Source organism: Nesoenas mayeri (assembly GCF_963082525.1).
Source record: "Nesoenas mayeri genome assembly, chromosome: Z".
Taxonomy (NCBI): Eukaryota; Metazoa; Chordata; class Aves; order Columbiformes; family Columbidae; genus Nesoenas; species Nesoenas mayeri.
The window spans coordinates 74,753,992-74,773,894 of NC_137542.1; the positions used below are offsets into that span (position 1 = coordinate 74,753,992).

Genomic DNA, 19,903 nt, shown 5'->3' on the forward strand with positions numbered 1-19,903 from the left:
ACAGTGAGGTCCAGCACTTGAGAACACTCCCAGCTGCTCACCTTACCAGTAAGAACACAGTTAAGCCAGTATCACCTGCTTGTCTTCCTCACTCATCTCAACACAACAGCTACTCGTCAATACAGCTGTTTGAAGACCACTGCTGTGGCACAGCAGCAGCACTGGTGACAACTGTACTTGTGATGTCAGTAGGAGATATTTCTACAACTATTTCCTCAACCGCAGTCAATACCAGAAAGTTACTTGGCCAATAAACCAGACGTATTTCCCCATCATCTGAGTCACATTCTCACCGGATGCAAACCCCAGGATGAAGCCTGATAAATTTAACAGTCAAGACTAACTTTCATTCTTCTTTATCAATAAATGTATTAGGAATAAATAATGCTTACTGTTCATTCTTCAGGAGATAATACTGGCAAGAATAAAACAAAGGTAAAATTTTATCCAGCACATGGACTATTGTTCTCAGATGTCTTGACTGGACGAGTACACCCAAAAGAGGGATCCCTTCAGCACAGAACTTCTCAATGCTGCCAAAACAAAAACATAATAGACAAGGAAAAATAAAATGACCATCAGCAGAAAGAGACAAGGGTGTTGTCTTCTTTTTTGTGAACTGAGAAGTAGAGACACTCCTATTTTTACACATAATCTCTGAAATACTCAACAGCTAAATCCACATAGTTTTTAGTTCAGCTGTAGTCATTTGATTGCTGACAGATTTCCAAAGTATTTCCTGATGTTGCGGGGGTTTGTGTCCTGTCTTCCAAAGATCACTGGAGACGGGGGGCCTTCATCCATCAAGTTTCAATCAATATGAATCTCAGGATTCTGGGCTAACCTAGCCAACTTGCCTCCCTCTCCAGGTAAAGAAAGAATCATAGAGAGGGAGTTCGATTTTAGCTACTTTGACATTGCCTCAGGATGGACAATGTTCTGGACATCCTTCTTCACTACCTATAGATGGAGCTCGGAGGGTTTCTTTACAGTAGGAACTTTGATGGTTGCAGTCATCAGAGACTAATCCTGCTCCTCCTGACCAGAAAACTCATTAGCGGCAACTTACTCGGTATATTGCTCTGCATCAAGTTGCTAACTGAGAAGAGCTGCACATTAGGGAAAGATGTAAAACATTAATCATATGTTTAACCCGAGGTCATGAAAATGAAATATTGCATTGTCGCTACCATACAGTACAGCGCTTTGTTTCTTCTGCTTGTTAACATAACTGGCCTTGAACTTTTGCACATGATGAAGATCAGTGTTATGGCTTAGATAGGAGCGAGATATTAAATGGTTGTTTGCAAGGACACAGTGTTTGGAGAAAAAGAAAATAAATAAAACAAAACAAAACACCACACACTCGGAAGAGATTCCTTGTTTTCCATTCCATGCTCAAAGTCAGGTAAAAACTTCCACTCTCAAACCAGAATACCTTCGTAACAGTTTCAAATTACTCCAGTGCTTTGAAGAAGGATGTATGTATCTATGGCACAACCTTAGCACCAAGCAAGAGTCGGGGGAAGGAAAAGAAAGCCAAAAAAACTTCTCTTTAAAAGAGTAAAGTAAGAAAACAATTAGTCAATATTTTGAATATGAGTAAGGGATAATTAAAGAGATGACAGATTCAGGGAAAACAGACCTGGGAGAGACTGATTAATCTATGCCTGGCTCTGTACTTTAATCAGCTAGTACACTGGAGTATGTCCAAGAGCTTTATCTACAAACCAACTGAAAACACTGGGAAAGACAGTGTTGGAACACAGAGAGGGCTAGGACGTTCAGTTTCAAGGTTATAAAGCTCTCTATTTATCATTACTGGCATGAGTGGCTTTTTTCTCCTCACTATTTTCCGAATGCTTTGCTGCAGCCCTGCTAGAAAAAAATCACCTGTAGAACAACTCTTTTCAGCAAGTGTGTTTAAAGGTTATTCCTGTCCACGGCAATCATGCTAATCCCTAGGTTTCAGTATTATTTCTAAGGACTATTTTGACTCTAACACACAAAGGCAAAAAACAACATCAGCAAAATAAAGAAAACAGCACACTGTTTGAAACTACAGTCTCTGAAAGACTGCTCAGCCCCTTGCACCAGAAGTCCTTTGTCCATAAAGATGTTAACAGACCTCAGCTCATCAGCAGGTAAGATGCTCGGTCACTGGGGCCACCCACACAAGGCAAACATGAAAAATCACACGTACCTGTGACCTAACGTGGTCATTGCCAGTGCCAGGTAACAGCCGAACGGGATGTTGCCTTTAACAGCCTTCAGGAGGGGGTGAAGCGCGACCGACTCCGTCATGTCGGGTGCGCTGTCCGAGGCAGGGACAGCCGGCCAGCCTTGCCGCACGCCACGGTCTTTCCTGTGGAGCTTCAACCTCAAAATCAAACCCCAAGCCCACTGGTTAAACGAGGTCTCTGGTGTTTCTCCATAACGAACAATGCTGGCTAAATAGGAGACCTGGAACAAAGCAGCAGGAAAGGGAATGAGAGGAATCGCAGCCGTATTCCAGCGTGAAGAGTCAAGACTTGGGTCAGCTTGGATGAGTTTCCTCCTCTATCCCAACACCATGACACTAGATCAGAGCAACAGCAGTTATTTTTCAGACATACCTCATAGCACCATCAGTTAAGGTTATGTGAACACTCTGTTTCTGTGGCCTTGATTTCCACTTCCCTTCTTTCCCCACCCGCCCTTTTGGTAAAGCATACCAACCTATAAGGTTTGGCTAAAGTTTTCCAAACTAGATATTGGTCTTGGATTCAATTTTATTTTTATTATTTAAAAAAAACCCCCCACACACCCACACACAAACTTCAGTAATGTTTAAGACTGCTAGTGAAAGGAAAGCAAAAAATATAAATACAAAAGCAACATTTGTCAGCAAAGAGCCTAAAACATAACAGCCTCCCCCCAGAAAGAAGCCTGGAATGTACACAGGCAGACTCTCTGTGTCATGTACATGTGTCCATTATCATTAAGACCCTGTCTAGATCAAAAGAATTATAAATCTTTTGGAAAAAATACTGTACATGCTCTGACAAACCAGTTTAAATTGCAGAGCTGGGAGTCAGTGCAGATATTTCATCCCCTCTGACTAGAGGTACAAGAACCTAAGTGTTATTTTCTCTTAAGTTCCAGTTACAAGCTCATGCGAGTTAGGACAGATTCACCAATATAAGTGGCAATCAAGGCAGAAAAAGGCTTAAAAAGATAACTCATCTAGGTGGCACGAGACAATAAATCATGATTAAGGAGTGCAGAGAAGCAAGTCAGAAAAGAGCAGATACAATAAGGAACATTCAAAGTGTGGAAAGAAAAAACAGGGGAAAAAAGCACCAGGGAAGAGAAGGCACTGTACAAGAAATACTGAGAAGACAAAGCACAACACAATATTAAAAGCTCTGAATAAATAAATAGAAGCATCTCAGACTGAATAACCAAAAAAAAGGGATTTTTAACCTTGATCTTCCTATCCTTCCATTCCCCTTCTGTAACTTGGAGCCATACCTTCCTCCGTCACCAGCGTGCTGTAAAATCAATGTAATAAATGTTTGTAGGGTTTTCAGGTAACACTACTGAAAAGCTCCTAAAAAAGTCTTTAAATAAGGTAAGACTACGAGCTGGAGACACAGGAAGGATGTCTCTTACGTTCACCAGTAGTAGTAAGTAGCATTATATTAAGCAAGTACTGTCCAACTCCACATGAGTAAATGATCATCTGCAAGAATAGTTTGCAACTATCCAACACAGGCTGGATAATAATGAAAAGGGGAAGAAATTTACAGTTGCTACTTCTCACGTAGATGTTCAACCTAAATCTAACAGTATCTTCAAATAGGTCTGTGGATACAGAAATACTGAGAGTTGGTGTATTATCATGATTTAGCAGTATCAAGATAGCATAGCTTCAAAAAGACAAGAAGCAAACAAGGTCTTAGTCTGTAGTTTTTCCTGTCTATCACTAAGCTATTCCCTGTAATTCTGAAGATGAAATACCTGGTTTATGCTTTCAGAAATCAGCCCAGCATACGGTTTCTGAGAGAGATATTTCTGATATGCTTCCAGGACCATTAATGCAACTTCAGAATGAACAGATGGATCTAGATGAAGAGTATCCTGCTAAAAACAGAGTCATATAACAAAACCTCATTTAAAAGGTCTTTACAACAGTATAATTCAGTTGCACTACAAAGAAATAAATCTTAATTTGAACAGACAGAAAGATATTAAGGATTGTAATACTGAGGCAAAATCTTGGCCAGCCAGAAAAATTTTGGCTCAACATTGAAGAATAAATAAGGTAACACAAAGCTCAACAGCTAGATTATTTCCAGAAAAAAGTGACAATAATCACTTCTCACATGTATTTTGTGGATTTATAGCAACTGATCTAAAGATCCGTACATGACATTTTAAATTGCATAGTACAGACACTTGAAATCTTGCCTTTAAAGGCAAAACAAGACTAAAAAAAAGGGATCATGTTTTTTTTGTATCAAAGCATAGAAATTGTCTTATCAACAGCCACATTAAAGAACTATTTTTCCCCATATCAAAATGTACAGATATGACACTGTTACTGCATAGTGAAGACCTCACAGTTCCTTTCTCCTGCCATTCATTTGTTTTCATGTGTCATCAAGAAACAAGGAGAAAAGGTAAGGCAATCTTGATGTACAAGTATCGGCAGAGGGAAGAGTTCAGTACGATCAAATGTTACAGACTACAACGGATCACTGAACACAGGTGACAGAATTATCCCCTTCATTTGTTTCAAGCTGATAAAACATTCACCCTCTATTAGTTACTGAACTGATGGAGCTCCAAAAGTAACCCATTCCGTGGAATATTTTCCAATTATTTACATAATGCTCAGGGCCTCAAAATCTCTAATTTTAATCATTAGTTTTCTTGCACTGTGAAAAACACTCTTTGAATTAAATTATAGTCTCCGGTTGAGTAACACTCTTATTCTGTAAAAGTGACCAGGTTCGTGCCTCCTGTTTTTAATACATACATGCTCACTGAATCCCCAGTTCAGACCTTCCAAGATAATGCAGGCTAGTTTATTCTCCACTGTCGTTAGATTGTAATTTAATAACCAGTCGCCAATCAGTGCTAACTCAGATGAAGAAGGCTTCCACAGGTACAATGGCAGTTCTTTAAACAGATATAAAGACACCTTTGAGGGCAGAAAAGAAAAAGGTCTAATCAGTACTCAGTATGGAACAATAACCAGCATTATGTGCTTCTATCTTAAGAGTAATACAATAAAAAAAAAATAAAACAAACAAACCAAAACATGGGCAAGTCTTTGACATGGTCCATTGATACAAAGCTGTACCTTAAAACAGTTTGTGTGGCCTCTAGTTTTAAGTGATGGATGTTAATCCATCCACTTACCATCCCGACTTTCTCAATGGTGTCTCTAACTCGATCCAGCAGTACAGAAATAATCTGTTCATGGATGCTGGCGATCGCTCCCAAGAGTTCTCGACCGACTTTTGAAAACGTCTCTCTTGTGGAAAGACTGACATAAGACACCTGAGAAGGTGAGCAGAGAGGAGTTACTGGTTGTAGCTGACCTTCGCTAACACCGTGATAGAACGTCCTTTGGAAAACACAGAACCAAATTGCTCTTGGTGATTCTGGACAAAGTTGATAAATGCCGATATTAAAACTGAAACTGATTGTCCTAGAAGATAAGAAATTATCATGTCACAGTGCCAAAAACAAAGTACAAAACTAAACGCAGGCACAACAACGTCACACACACAAAAACAAACCTACATACCACAACAAAAAAAGCACTATGTTAGGGAATAGGCTGCCCTAGATTATTGAGTTATCAGACATACTGCTCTTATAGAAACTGTGTAGAAACTGTTCACAGAGAATTCACTTAGCATAACTAAATTTGCTTAGCAGGCTGCGAACTTTTGAACTTTCTCCCTTGTTAAACATAAACTTGAGAGTCTTCAAGCTAGAAGAGGAAAGGAGCTGCGTCCCTGGAGATAAGTAGAGAAGCAGAATGCCACCTAAAACTAGATAAAACAAAATCATGTTTTGGTTATTGTCAATAACTTATTTTCTCCAGTCCAAGGTGCAAAATGACAACTGAAAGTCAGAACTTTGAGTGGTGTATTGAGGGCGGGGGCTTAAGCTGTTGGGGTATAATTGTCCAAGTTTCTTTTCCCTGAGGGTCTCTTTTCAGGAGGCCCCCAGCTCATGCTGCTCTACACTGTACCTTGTGAATAAACTATATAAGAATAACTTCTGGAATTCGTGTCTGAGTCTGTACATCAGGAAAACTTCCTTAACCAGCACACAACGAATTTCAGAGCTATAAGTTGGACCTGCATGAGAAAAATAAAGCAAAATAAATTTATTTTTTTTTCATTTGTTTCACTCTGGATGGGTTTACCGAAAAGCTGTTCTTTCTCCCACAAAAACATGTACTTTGGAATATTTTAATTCAGTACTAGATTATAAACTTCAGAAGTAGCACTTTCTTGGTTCCATGGTAGAACAAAATACAGAAGCCACACGTTTCACGCCTTTCACCGCTAGAAAGGAAGAGAGCACATTCATCCTTTTCATGAATGGACCAGTAAAATTACTCACCTCATATATTTCCAAAACTACAATTCTAATAAAATCCTCGTCAACATCAGCCCGTTTGGCTTGTGCCATCTGAGCAAATGTGGTGAGCAGACAAATTTCTTCTGAGCAGTTAATTGATTTGAGATACTTTTCAAAATTTTCAAGGTGCTCTGGGTCTAGAAAAAAAGTCAGACAAAAGAAACATGACAAAAGAAGCATTACAGGATACGCGTCATTAATACCTATACATTTGTTGACAGTCCATTCCCAGAAAGAGAATCAGGGACAGAGGAATTATCATCACTGGGTTAGTGTCCTCTCTTCATAAGTGGCTGGTATCAGCTGCTTTAAAATAAGATGCAAAAACCACCATAGTATGTAGTGAGCCCACGTTTTAGTAAATACACTAACAATTCATAACGAAAGCTAAAACAGCTTCAAGAACAGCTGGAAATCAACTTTTAACATTATTTTAACCATGCAAAGTCCACCACACACAGGCAGAACTGCTTCAGTCTTGCTGCTTTTTAAAAATGTTCTAATGGTTTTGGTTTCCACACATATTGGAGCAATTAGTTCCACAGATTAAATCCAAATTATATGAAAGGATTCTAGTTTTAATCAGCACACAGTCAAGAGAAGATTAAAACTAAGCCCATCCAAGCACAGCAGAGAGGTTTTGATCAAGTTGACTCTGTCCATTCCATGATGTCAAGCGGCAATTTAACTGTGGAGATCATTCTACATCAATTACAAACAAAAGTTCTTCAAGCATCCAGCCCTGGGCCTAGATTATTTTCAAGAGTTACAAGGAAAAGTTGGTTTCAGTTTCTCAAACTCAATACAAGAAAACTACTGAACACCTTTGCTTGGAAAATGTTTCTGAAAACAGAGAACTCAAGTTGCACAGGACAGGAAGGCTAAGATGCTTTCACTTGAATTCAAGGCAGGTTTCCTCTTCAAACCCAAGTGACAGGTTGCCAAATGAAATAAACATTTCAGCCCTCGGGGTGAGGGACAACAGGAAGGGAAGGTAAAACCAAAGAACAACAGGACTTCAAAAGGATTTTTATCTCCTCCAAATGACTTTGAATAGAGTCTGTGCTGCGAAACAAGCACTGAAAGCTGCATTTGAGCTACAAAATGGTTTGGAGAGTGGTCTGCTTTCTCTGAAGTCTATCATGCCAGTAAACACTGTTTGCAGAGATCTTATCATAGCAGTTGAATATCCAAAAGCAGCTCTCATGGTGGTACTCAACTACGCAATCTGCAGAGGCACGAGCTCAGCTTGCTTGTGATGAAACACTTCCACTTAGGTTACGTTCTATTTTAAGGGCTTTCAAGAACTTTGCAACTGTTCTTCAACCTGAGAAGGTCAGACTAGTACAGCCAAAACATCTCATGAACAGTGTGCTAGAGGACTGTGCAATTTCAGTGAAGAGTTTTTCCATACAGAAGATAACCCACACTCTGATAGATACAACAAACACACAGAGGATGTTCCATCCATTCATCTCCCTTTCCTAATGCTCCTTTTAGCCTTATATCACAAGTTACAAAGCACTGTGTGTTTTGTTGTTGTTTGGGGTTTTTAAGGTAATGCAGAAGGAAAAAAAGACTATATCATTACTATATATAAAGGCATTGCTTGTCAGTGAAAATGTGTGTTCCACAGTAAATTTAATAACATTTGGTCCACTCTAGAATACCCAAAGTAACTGGACTTCTCATATTTCCCCAGAAAGTCATTTTATAACCAGTACCTCTCATGGTCCAGACAGTGTCCTAGTAAGTGCAGCACCATCACTGGACTTCGTTTTACAATGTTATTTCTACCGCTCCTTTAAAAGCAACTGTGCTCCCACCTCTATGCATGCCAGCCTAACTCTCCCATCAAATACCAAGGCTTGATAACACCTGCAGAATCACCACTCTTAACACTTCTTAAACTTAATCTGTGAAGGGAATGAAAAAAGGTTCTCTCCCAAAATAATGTTCATGCCGTGATCTTTTAGAGTATGAATTACAGGAAATTCAGTCAGCATTATATCGGCGTCAATCAAAATAAGCTATTTAGGAACATTACACAGCTTCCACTGAAAGAAGTGTTGATATTCCCTGTCTAGACATTTGTGAAAAATAGTATTGTGGTCACATAATCCATCCAGGAGAATGAAGAGGATAAAAAAACCCTGCATCAGCATACCAGGGACTTTAAAACACAAAAGTTAGCTAGAAGCAAACAGAAGCCTGAACAAAACAAACAAAAAAAGGGTTTGTTACTGTCAGAGCTGCAACCCACCACATCATATTACATCCTCTTTGCTTGAGATGCGGTAAAAATTTATTGTGAAAAAAAAAGTCCTACTGAAACAGCGTAACTGCAACTGTTTTAGCAGGCAAGTGCTAACCAGACCAGCACTTCATGCACTGTACCCAGCTACAGGCTTGATAACCCTCTCCCACTCTGCATAAATTGCCTTAAATGTTAGGTGAGCTTGCACAGAGTCAAGACACTCAGTAACTTCTCAAGATTGCCATGTTCTTCTGCTTCTCCATCAAACGACTTGGCTGATGTGGTAACAGCTATCTGAGTTGCCAGCTAGCAGAAAAGTAGAACTGATGGAGTGAGATTTGCTCTCCTGGAAGACATTAAAGAAGCTGTGACGTAGGGAGTCACTGTTTTGTTTACCTGTCTCCCTTTTAATCACGTCCTGAAATAGAATCATAGAATCATAGAATCATAGGGACTGGAAGGGACCTCGAAAGATCATCTAGTCCAATCCCCCTGCCGGAGCATGAACACCTAGATGAGGCTGCACAGGAACGTGTCCAGGCGTACTTGGAACGTGTCCATACTTTCCATGAAGAAGGCAGCAGAGGGAAAGTAGCGTTCCAGCTGGCTTCTAAATAACTCTGCTAGAGCTGAAGCCACCACAATCACCGTGGAGAAGAACACAGGACAGAAGTCAAGAGGAAATAGAAAGAAAAGGTGGCATACAGGACAAGAAAAGCATGAAAAGAAGGCTTGGGATACAGGAAACACCTGTAGGTGTGGAAGATAAGCACATCTCCCACGACATGTTACTGAAGCCAAAACTAGCAAGTGGGGTAGGGGGGCATGGTGGAAACAGTCAACAGCTCACAAAAAACCCTAAAAGACACAAAATTCCATATATCAGGATTTAAATCTCACTCTTAAAATGCTATGAAAGGTCAAGATGGGACCTGATACAAGAATACACAAGATGTACCTACTGCATGACACTTTCACAGCTCTCCAAAGCAGCCAGGAGCAGTCACTGTCAGAGAAAAAACTAAAAAGACTGTACATACGACAATTTCTGTTAAAATTGGAGTTTGGTCAAAGTACTGGAAGCCCAAAACATTTCTGAGGCCACAGGACAAGTTGTGCTTCTGCTAACACAGCACAACGAAATCTCCAAAGAATTAAACCCAAGGCTAACGCAGAAGTAGCTTAGAACCAGTTCTGAGTGAAGGAATCCAACCTTTGAGTCTTCGTTTGCAGTCAGCAGCTTGCAACTTAGAGCAGAGCTCTTCCAGGTGCTCGCTGTCTGCACAGTGCATGACAAAGAAGAGCCTCCAAAGCATGTCGCTGGATAAGGTTCTATAAGGCATCTCAGACATGAACAACCAGACTCCCAACCTGTTGGATTTGAAGAAAATAGAAACAATTTCAACCTGGTAAATCTCAACATTTAAAGAAAGGAGAGATATGCCCACATCTCTGCCATATAACAGAATTAGGAATGTGAAGATGCGTCTTAGCATCTCAAATTCTGAGTTTAACTTCATTCTGAACTGAAAAAGTCCCCAGAACTTCTGCCAGATCCTAGAATTCAAGGCATGATTTCTGCCATTCTTGATACTACCAGTGCAATGAAAAACCCTGCATATTGCAGCCTTGTCTAAAGCATGAAGTATTTAAAGCCACTGCAATTGCCAGTTTGAAACATCTAACTCCTCCAAGACGAAGCCAGTATCAAGCACATGGGACAACCCACCTTTTTGCCTTCAGAACATGTAGAACAGCTCTAAAAAACAGCTCATCGAACTCCAGTTGCAATTTTTCCACCGAGTAGGGATGCGCTACTGTTCCATATGGCGTACTGTTGCTAACATACTGGGCCCAGTGGTCACTCACGTTGCAAAGGGTCATCCTGCACAGCAGAACAAACACGTCAAAGAAGGATCATTAAGTGGTGTCACCACCATATAAAAACAGACAAGTGCAACCAGATCAGAGTCTAGTCACATGAGACATGTTCAACACTTTGTCCTCTGATTCCCAAAGATTCCCATATAAATAGCATTTCTCTCCCCTCTTCAGACAGGGCTAGTCTGAATTTCCCATGTTATCCTCCTTTGGCTTTGCAAGCAAACAATGCACAATACTCTGCTACACTAACCTAGTTTGTGTCTGAACTTTGGAGCCTTAAGGTAATCCTATATGATGAAATGGCAGTACATGCAAAAAGTTCATGCAGAACACAAAGGAAAAACATGGATTTTGTTTCTGGTTTAACTGTATCACCCTTGAAAACACACTCATAGAAGCCATATAAAATGACTGATAGAGATGTAAAAATAAAGAGCACATTTTATGTCCCAATCACATCTGCCTACTGCAAAACATGTGGATATCAAGGAGCAAATTAAAAACACAAAAACAATTCTGGATAACAATAGAAAAAAGGCAGTTACATGAGCTATAAAAAGGGGTAATTCAAGAAACTGTTGGGTGTCTGTGACCTTCCATAACAAGATAAGCACATCACTGATGGAATCAGTCTGGTGTCCCACAGCTCACCAGCTCCTTTGTACCCACAGCGTTTAGTTCAGACTCAATTCCCCACTTCACAGGCAGTTTTAGAGCTAAGGACTCAGATTGCAGCTTCCCAAAGCAATTAATCCTAAACTAACTCTCAGAGCAAAATCAACCCAAGAAGTGCTTGGGGTTTTTTGCTGTGGTTATTTTAGTTGGTGGGGTTTGGTTTTATTTGTTTAGTAGCTTGTTGGGGTTTTCTGTAGCAGCTCTAAACTTTAAATCAGACTGTATGAAAAGGATTTAATTATATCACAGAGAAGATATTCTCTTACTTGATCAGCTGACCAATTCGCTTCACAAATTGTCGGTACCGTGCTCTGTTAAATGTTTCTAGCCCCACAGAGAGAAGTTCCACTAAGGAGTTTGCAAAAGCAAAAATCTTCATCATCTCCTGGGCGGTTGTTTTTTCAGGAAAATAAGCACCTAAGACCAAGACAGAAAAATAAGTTTCAAAAAACCATGTGAATATGGATTTTTTTAAGTAACTTAACACAGACTCAGCACAATCCATCATATAGCTGGCAAACAGCTCATTGCTAGTTAACCTATTTTTTTTAATGAAACGAACGATAAATACCTGTTAAGCATAAAAGTACAAATAGTCTATGCAGGTTGTAAAACCTCTAGCAAGAAATTATCTTCATGCACTTGTCCAGAGATTTAATAAACAAAGAATGAGTAAATAATTGAGAAAAAACACTATAACGTTACAGTTAAGATGGAAAGACGAAAAATTCGTTCTGAAAGCACATCTGTGAGTATAACTATCAAGCAGATCAAAACTAAGGGAAAGGATTCTAATGTTTTGCGTGATAGTACTGCTGTTAAGTTCTTAAGCTATCCTAAACACATGGCATACATTTCCATCTCATCCCACTCCTCATCTGTTTAGTCTGTGAGCTGTTGCACAGGTTCATCATTATTTCACTCAGAGATTCTTATAATGCAGTAGCATTCTTAACAGTTTTAGTCATTAATACAATTATTGTAAGTGAAGTGAAGAATTAGTCTTTAGCAGCTGATTTACCTCCAGTCGTAAAACCAAGGAACTGCTGAAAGAGTTCATGAAATGGAAACTGCGACAACAGGGAAATCAAGTCATCTTCCGAAAGCAGAATCCAGCTTGTTTCAGGATCCTCGTCCTATAGACAGATACAGTTGCTTTCAGCAGCTTTACAATAAAACATGTGATAGAAGGGCTTCACTATTATAGTAATTACAGTTTGCTTGTAAGATGAAAACAAAGTAAGTACAAATGAACTCACTTTCACACACACAACCTCCTGAATTCCAATTCTGTCTGTGTTTCTACACAAAAGCCCTCAGCAGCAGGAAACAGGACTAGGTTAGTCCAACCAGTTTCTGAAGGGAAGCACCTATTCAAACATATAACTATTTCCATGTACCTTTTGCACGCAACAGTTGAAATGTTTAAATTCCACTTGCTAATACTCACCCTTGGAAGCTCCACTATCTACAGTTGTATCACAGAGATAGAAGAAAAGTAAAATAGAAGTGAGTTTCATATTATGCATTTTAACTGAACAACAGGGTTGTTTTTTTCCATTTCACAAAAACAATACAATAACCTTGAGCAAAAAGTATAAAGGGAAAAAAGAAAAAATAAGCCCTTTGCTGTACCTCTTCTCCCCCTTCATCCACCAGGGTCCAGTTTCCAGATTCTTTCCCAGATGAAGAGGAACTTTTCCTTTCACTTGGTTTCATATGGCACATGAAGTCAACCCGATTTCTGATTTAAAGAGAAATTATCAAGTTTACAAAAAATCAGAAAATTAAAAACTCCGAATTGTCATCTTATAGTTAAGATATATAAAAATCAAATGCAAGGACAAGAAATTAACAAGCATGTCAGAAAGTTGCCTGGCAGAAAAGGACCTGGAGGGGTTGGTGACAATGGCTGAACATGAGCCAGCATGTGCCCAGGTGGCCCAGAGGCCACCAGCATCCTGGCTGGTACCAGCACTGGTGTGGCCAGCAGGCCCAGGGCAGTGACCATCCCTGTGCTGGGCACCGGGGAGGCCAAACCGCGAATGCTGGAGGTAGTTTTGGGCCCCTCACACCAAGAAAGGCCTTGAGATGCTGGAGAGAGTGGAGAGAAGGGAACGGAGCTGGGGAAGGGGCTGGAGCACAAGTGTGATGGGAGCGGCTGAGGGACCTGGGGGGTTCAGCTGGAGAACAGGAGCTGAGGGGACACAGGGACACAAAGAAACGGCCTCAAGTTGTGCCAGGGGAGGTTGAGGTTGGATCTGGGAACAATTTCTTCCCCAAAGGGCTGTGGGGCATTGGAACAGGCTGCCCAGGGCAGTGCTGGAGTCACCATCCCTGGAGGGGTTGAACAGACATGAAGACGAGGTTCTTGGAGACATGGGTTAGTGCCAGGGTTTGCTTAACGGTTGGACTCAACGATCTTGAGGGTCTCTTCCAACCAAAATGATTCTATGATTCTAGATGTTTCTATGATTATCTGATATCCTCCAAGCCTTGCACCAATTTGCTGTTTTCAGTAAATGATCTTCCAAGCAACATTATGAACAACGTAAACTGCTATCAGCCCTGTATAGTGAGCACATTTATATATGCAAGAAACAACACTATTCTTGCCCATGTGCATGAAAAATCCTTAAAAAAAAAAAAAAATCAAAATAAGGATGTCATATTTCAGAAGAGGTCCTCTACACCAACCATTTAAGGTCATCACCTGGTGAGTCAACAACAGGGTGAGTGCAGGTCAGTTCAGCTACTCAGCTGTCACAGCTGCATTAGCTGGACACCAACACATTAGCCAGACTGGCCTTGGGTACAGGGAGCCACCAGTGCTAAAGGTCAGTGCTAAAGGCCTTGCAGGAAAGGGTTGCCTCAAATCAAGCCAGCTCCAGTTCAATGTATTAGGCCACCTTGAGTCTGAGACACTAGTTTTCAGACTCTGTATCGTACAAATCCTTAGTTGTTCAGACCTATACTAGCAAGTTAAACGAATATACAGAGAGGTTGTATAAAAAGTTGAAATCATAACATGCAACTTCCTTCTAACCAGAAATGTTCTGGTAGAACTCTGCACACAGTGCCAGAAAATTCCAGCACAGTATCACCCTCCTGATCAACTTGAATTTATACTCTGATAACACAAATATAGTGCAAGTGAAATCCAAGTTTTAAGATACTGATTTCACAAACCAAATTCAGAATTCTGACTTGTTCATGACACGCAGCGGCTGTAACAGAGAAGCACCAGCTCTTTTAACAGAAAGTACAGCTACCATGGGTGTTCTATCAACTGAGAGTGCCACTCCCTACAATGTGAATTATTCCTTGTCCCAAACACAAGCACCAAAATGCACTGGCAGTAGGCAAACCCTCAGGATACACTTGGTTCCCCAAGCAGCTGTGCACAGGAAATGTAAAAACAAAATCCTTTCAAATAATATAGTCCAATAAATAGGACTCACACTTAACTCGGGGTCAGACTATTGATAAAGATCACAGTGACAGCCCTAAATATCAGCAGTTTGATTGTCTGACATTAAAATCTGGACAGTGAGGGAGCCAAGCTGTATATTTTAACTGAAGTACATAACAGTTTTGAATCACGATTGATTATATTAACTAGCTTCTCTAAGCACCACGTATTCCTTCTAGATAAAAAAGGATGAAAAAAATAAAGCACAACCAGCGTATACATCAACTTAGCAAACCCTTTACTCAAGGGCTTCTGTTGCAGAGACAGTGGAACAAACAGACCACCCCAAAAGGCAAAAACTCTCAGAATTCACAGCAACAAAACATGGGTATCTCAGTTGTCACAAGCTATTTGACAGCTGAAGGCAAGCACAGTAGAAGAACATACTGCCAAGGTTGTATCTAAAGATGAATGAGTAAAAAGAGTCTGAATTTAAACTGTGAATCACTTGTTTGTCTCTGTTTTTATGACTTTTCCTGAAATGAACTTTCAGGCTTTTACAAGTAGATCTGGTGTCATGTTTTCTACTCTTAAATAATCATAATAGATTTTTAAAGTTATACCCATACTTACTTGACAGGAGACATAAGCAAGGCAAGAGATTGCATGAAATGAAAGACACCTGATGGGTTATCCAAGACTTTGATCTGAAATTAAATGCAATAATCTAGGTAAATCTAAATAAGTAAAAGAGAGAATAAAGTCGTTTTATCAGAGAAATTAAAATTCTGAGTTTCACATTTTTCACTAGTTTTTTGTTCACACTAAAAAGTAGCCATAAAAAACAGTACCCACACCCTAGCAAACATATTGATATGGTAAAATATTGGGAGTTTTCAAAAAAAAATAAGTACTTAGAGAAATTAAAGGAGGAAAAAAATGCACTCCGCACACAGCACAGGGGAAGTCAGGATGCTGCCACTTTAGGTTAATGGTTGGATTTGATGGTCTCAAGGGTCTTTTTCAACTTAAATGATACTGTGGTTCTGTTCTATCCTTTTATTTCATTATTTGCCTTCCCCAGTTGGTGTAATGGCAATCCTTTTCCTACAGCTAGATTTGAAACATCTTCCCCTCTTGGAGGAGCAAAAATATTCTTTGCAAGAACACCCTGGTGCTTTTGGATATCTGCTCTCCCTTTGACCTATGCAAAGTAGAAACCCTTTCCCTTGCCCATGAAATTAGCTAATTAATGAACTTTCCATGTAAACAGGCCACACTTCAACATGCAGGAAATAAAAATGGTTGGGTTAAGACGGGTAAATATATCCCTTGACTAAAACCTCTCCCTGGTACCACGATTCCACACACCTGGAAACACGGTGTCAGTCAGGAGGGACTGACGAGGCACAAGACATTCTCCTACCCATTCCACCCCCACTTCCACTTTCTGACAATAAAAAACCAAACATTCACACCTGAACAAACGGACAAGCCCACTCACTGATCCCAGCTGGACACCGAAGGATGTGGTTGAAGATGAAAAGATGGTCACCTGGACAGCCAATTCTTTGCAACACAGACACCTAAAGCAAAGTATATTGGAAACGTGTAAGCAATAGTCTTGCTGACTAGCGTAATACCGTTCTTTCATTTCTCTTCCCATGCTTTCTAGCAAACCTCAAACTTGCCTTTCAGAGCAAGTTATAGGAGAACAATACTTAAAAGTCAGCTTGCGTGACTTATGAGCCAAAAGCTGTTTTCTTTGGTGTAGAAAAATTAATTACCTTACGATTGCATTACAAAGCAATTTATTTAGATATCAGCAAGAAGTTTTTCAAAAATGAGAAGTCTGCACAGCTTTGCTTTCAAAGTAAGTAAAAACATAATGAATATTGAGTGTTAAGTCCACTTGGAGCATTGTTGGCTGCTCAGGTGCCAGTCCTCATTAATGCTGCTGACCTCCATTGACTTCATTAGACAAGGGCATTCATTCTAAAGAGTCACTAGCAGATTCTATTCCTCAAGCAGAACAAAATAAAAAAAAATAACCAACACTGCATGTGGGACAGCAACAGGAACAGTAACGGTTTCAGAAATCAGTCCCGAATTCATCTCATATGTCAGATGAAACCCATATATCCATGCTTACTCCCTCCTCACCAGTTTCTGCAGCCACAGGAGAAGGTCACTCTTAAACTGAGGATCTTCGATAACTCTGCGAGTGAAACTGAAAAGGACGCTGATACATTCCTTCAGCTGGCCCAAGTCTGAAGAAAGATTTTCTGACTGCTTTGAAACTGTAAATTAAAAACAGAATTAAGGAGCTTTGACGAGCAGTTCTCAGAGTGACAAGTAGTGGTTTCGGGGATATATAGAAAGCTTGCTCTCTGTTTCTGCAGATACTGAGATATTTCAACACAGTTGCTTGCTAAATGGGACAAAGAACACTTCTTTATTTAATCTTATAATTAAGCACTGGGTCTTAATTACAAGAACAACAAACTATTGGTACTCTCATAAAAAGTTTATGTTGAAGGAAGACCTTTTAAGAACCATCATTTACTATCCATACAAACTACCTGGAAGTTGGGGGGGTAAAAGGAGGAGGACCAGAAAGGGCAAATATCCAGAGTGGGGGGAACACTTCAGCTAAATATCATATTGGCCCAAATCCAAATAAGTAACACACTTAGCATGAAAACAAAAAAAAGATTTCTAAGTTTTAAAGCTGTGAGATTTCAAACGGCCTTATGAGAGGAAGTAAAACAGGAAAAATATCCCACTGGTTATAGAATTGTGCATAACCAATTTGGAAAAGGAACTGTAGTATACATTGCCTTGACAACAATGGGTTGCAGTCCAGGTGTCCCTTCCCACCCAGTGTTCCTCTACAGTAATCAGTGACACTCCTGTGTAACCTCATCTGGGTGTTCCTGCTCCAGCAGGGGGACTGGACTAGATGGTCTTTCGAGGTCCCTTTCAATCCCTAACATTCTGTGATTCTGTGACACTATGAGGCTTAGACAGAAGAAGGTACCCCTGCATTCAGCTTCCACTCTGGGTGAACAAGTTAAGAGAGTTGGAGACTTTCCTTGCAAGAAACAAGTTTCACTGATCCCCACATAAGACCATCAGGTTTTAGTACCAGAAGACAAATATTCCAGTATACAAATTCCACCACAAGCCTCCAAAACTGCAGGTAAACAGGGTGCTGGGCACCCTAAACATCCTGGTGAGCGGTCTAGACCATCAACACACCTTGTTCTTGCTGCTGAAGAGCCACCGATCTCAGCAGGGACGAGCTGCTGAGCAACCTGTAGACATACGACTCCACCTGCAACCGGGACAGCACCGAAGTGTACGAGTGCAGCGCCAGTGTCTGATGGACGTGCTCCGCTTTGGCTTCAAACAGCTTTTTGAGTTCCCCTAACACACCTTCATTCAGCTCCACTGTCTGGTAGCGATGGTGACCTGTCACTTTGCACTGATCGGCACAGACACCCTGAAAAGAAAGCAATTATCTTATTTAAGTGGTTTGTCATTTTGCTGGGTCAAGGATGCTTATAGAAATTAACCTTGACATAACCATCCCATCAACAGATTTCAAAGCTTTCATAAAAGGGGTCCCTTCACACGTGGAAAAGACAAACATGACAGAACATCTTCCATACTTCTTAAAACTGCTGATTACTGAAGAATCATATCCCTGACTTCTGAAAAAAATTACTCTGTAAAACCTCAATAACTCTGACATAGAAATAGGTATGACTGACTTGTTTATATCACTGACAGACATAACAAAATCAGATCTCCCTACTCCCAGCCAGTGCAACTGCTTCTCAGTTTATAGACTTGATAAATATTTGGGTCTGCTATTTTAAAGCTAAGACGTACCAAAACAAGATAAATATTCTTCTAAACTCCCAGAACTGAGTATTTTTAACAATTCTCCACTGTACATTTAAAATTTTCAGAAATGAACTGCACTCTAACTTTCTCCTAAAATGGAATTAAAAGCTGACGTCAGTCTTTGTCTGTCCTATCTCTAATTCTTCAGCACAAGAAAAGCACAATACATAACATTTCTGTTAATTCTTTTATGCAACCAGAAAACATGCTTCAGAGCCAGCACTTTGGAAGCTTAGCTTTAAAGTAACCCTGTATTTCCTAAATGAGTAGTGTAAGAATTTTAAATTGGCATGAGAATTTTAAATTGGTATAAAGCTAACAACTATTCCGGACATAGAATAAATACATAGTGAATTGGAATGGAAAAAAACAAGCAGCAAACTTAGCCAACTGTATGAGGCCCAGTGGGGATAAGAAAGTGAAAACAAAATCACTTTCAGTGTAGAAAGCGATCAACACAAAAATGAGAGTCCAGTGAGGTTCAGTGTTATTCCCTAGTAAAAAGGAAAAGATTCAAATCTGTTCAGTGGATGTCTCTAGCATCTCAACTCCAAGGAACTCTGCAGGACTGGAAAAATGGGCTGATTCCAATGGGATGAAGTTCAATAAGGCCAAGTGGCGGGTCCTGCCCTTTGGCCACAACAACCCCTGCAGCGCTCCAGGCTGGGCACAGAGTGGCTAGAGAGCAGCCAGGCAGAAAGGGACCTGGGGGACTAATTGACAGGAAGCTCAACAGGAGCCAACAGTGTGCCCAGGTGGCCAAGAAGGCCAATGGGATCCTGTCCTGTATCAAAAATAGCGTAGTCAGCAGGACAAGGGCAGTGATCCTTCCCCTGTGCTCTGCATTGAGGAGGCCACACCTGGAGTATTGTGTTCAGTTCTAGGCCCCTCAGCTCAGGAACGAGATTGAAGTGCTGGAGCGGGTCCAGAGAAGAGCAACAAGACTGGGGAAGGGACTTGAGCACAAGCCCTATGTGGAGAGGCTGAGGGAGCTGGGCTTGGTTAGTCTGGAGAAGAGGAGGCTCGGAGGTGAGCTCAGCACTCTCTAGAACTACCTGAAGGGCAGTTCTAGCCAGGTGGAGATTGGTCTCTTCTCCCAGGCATCAGCAATAGGA

At 40.5% G+C, this 19,903-nt stretch overlaps 1 protein-coding gene across 1 annotated transcript in view; it reads right to left on the bottom strand.

Moving 5' to 3' along the window:
• The window catches only part of EPG5 (ectopic P-granules 5 autophagy tethering factor), a 59,557-nt gene that overhangs the window by 32,848 nt on the left and 6,806 nt on the right, over window positions 1-19,903 (bottom strand). The window contains exons 3-17 of the mRNA XM_080363177.1: window positions 18,138-18,381; window positions 17,040-17,176; window positions 16,355-16,462; window positions 15,510-15,583; window positions 13,100-13,208; window positions 12,486-12,600; window positions 11,731-11,881; window positions 10,635-10,790; window positions 10,119-10,276; window positions 6,631-6,785; window positions 5,410-5,550; window positions 5,024-5,188; window positions 4,003-4,122; window positions 2,204-2,463; window positions 393-533 (exon numbers count right to left, since the gene is read on the bottom strand). Coding sequence (XP_080219303.1) covers window positions 393-533; window positions 2,204-2,463; window positions 4,003-4,122; window positions 5,024-5,188; window positions 5,410-5,550; window positions 6,631-6,785; window positions 10,119-10,276; window positions 10,635-10,790; window positions 11,731-11,881; window positions 12,486-12,600; window positions 13,100-13,208; window positions 15,510-15,583; window positions 16,355-16,462; window positions 17,040-17,176; window positions 18,138-18,381 — 2,234 coding nt within the window. The remainder of the gene's footprint in view (window positions 1-392; window positions 534-2,203; window positions 2,464-4,002; window positions 4,123-5,023; window positions 5,189-5,409; window positions 5,551-6,630; window positions 6,786-10,118; window positions 10,277-10,634; window positions 10,791-11,730; window positions 11,882-12,485; window positions 12,601-13,099; window positions 13,209-15,509; window positions 15,584-16,354; window positions 16,463-17,039; window positions 17,177-18,137; window positions 18,382-19,903) is intronic.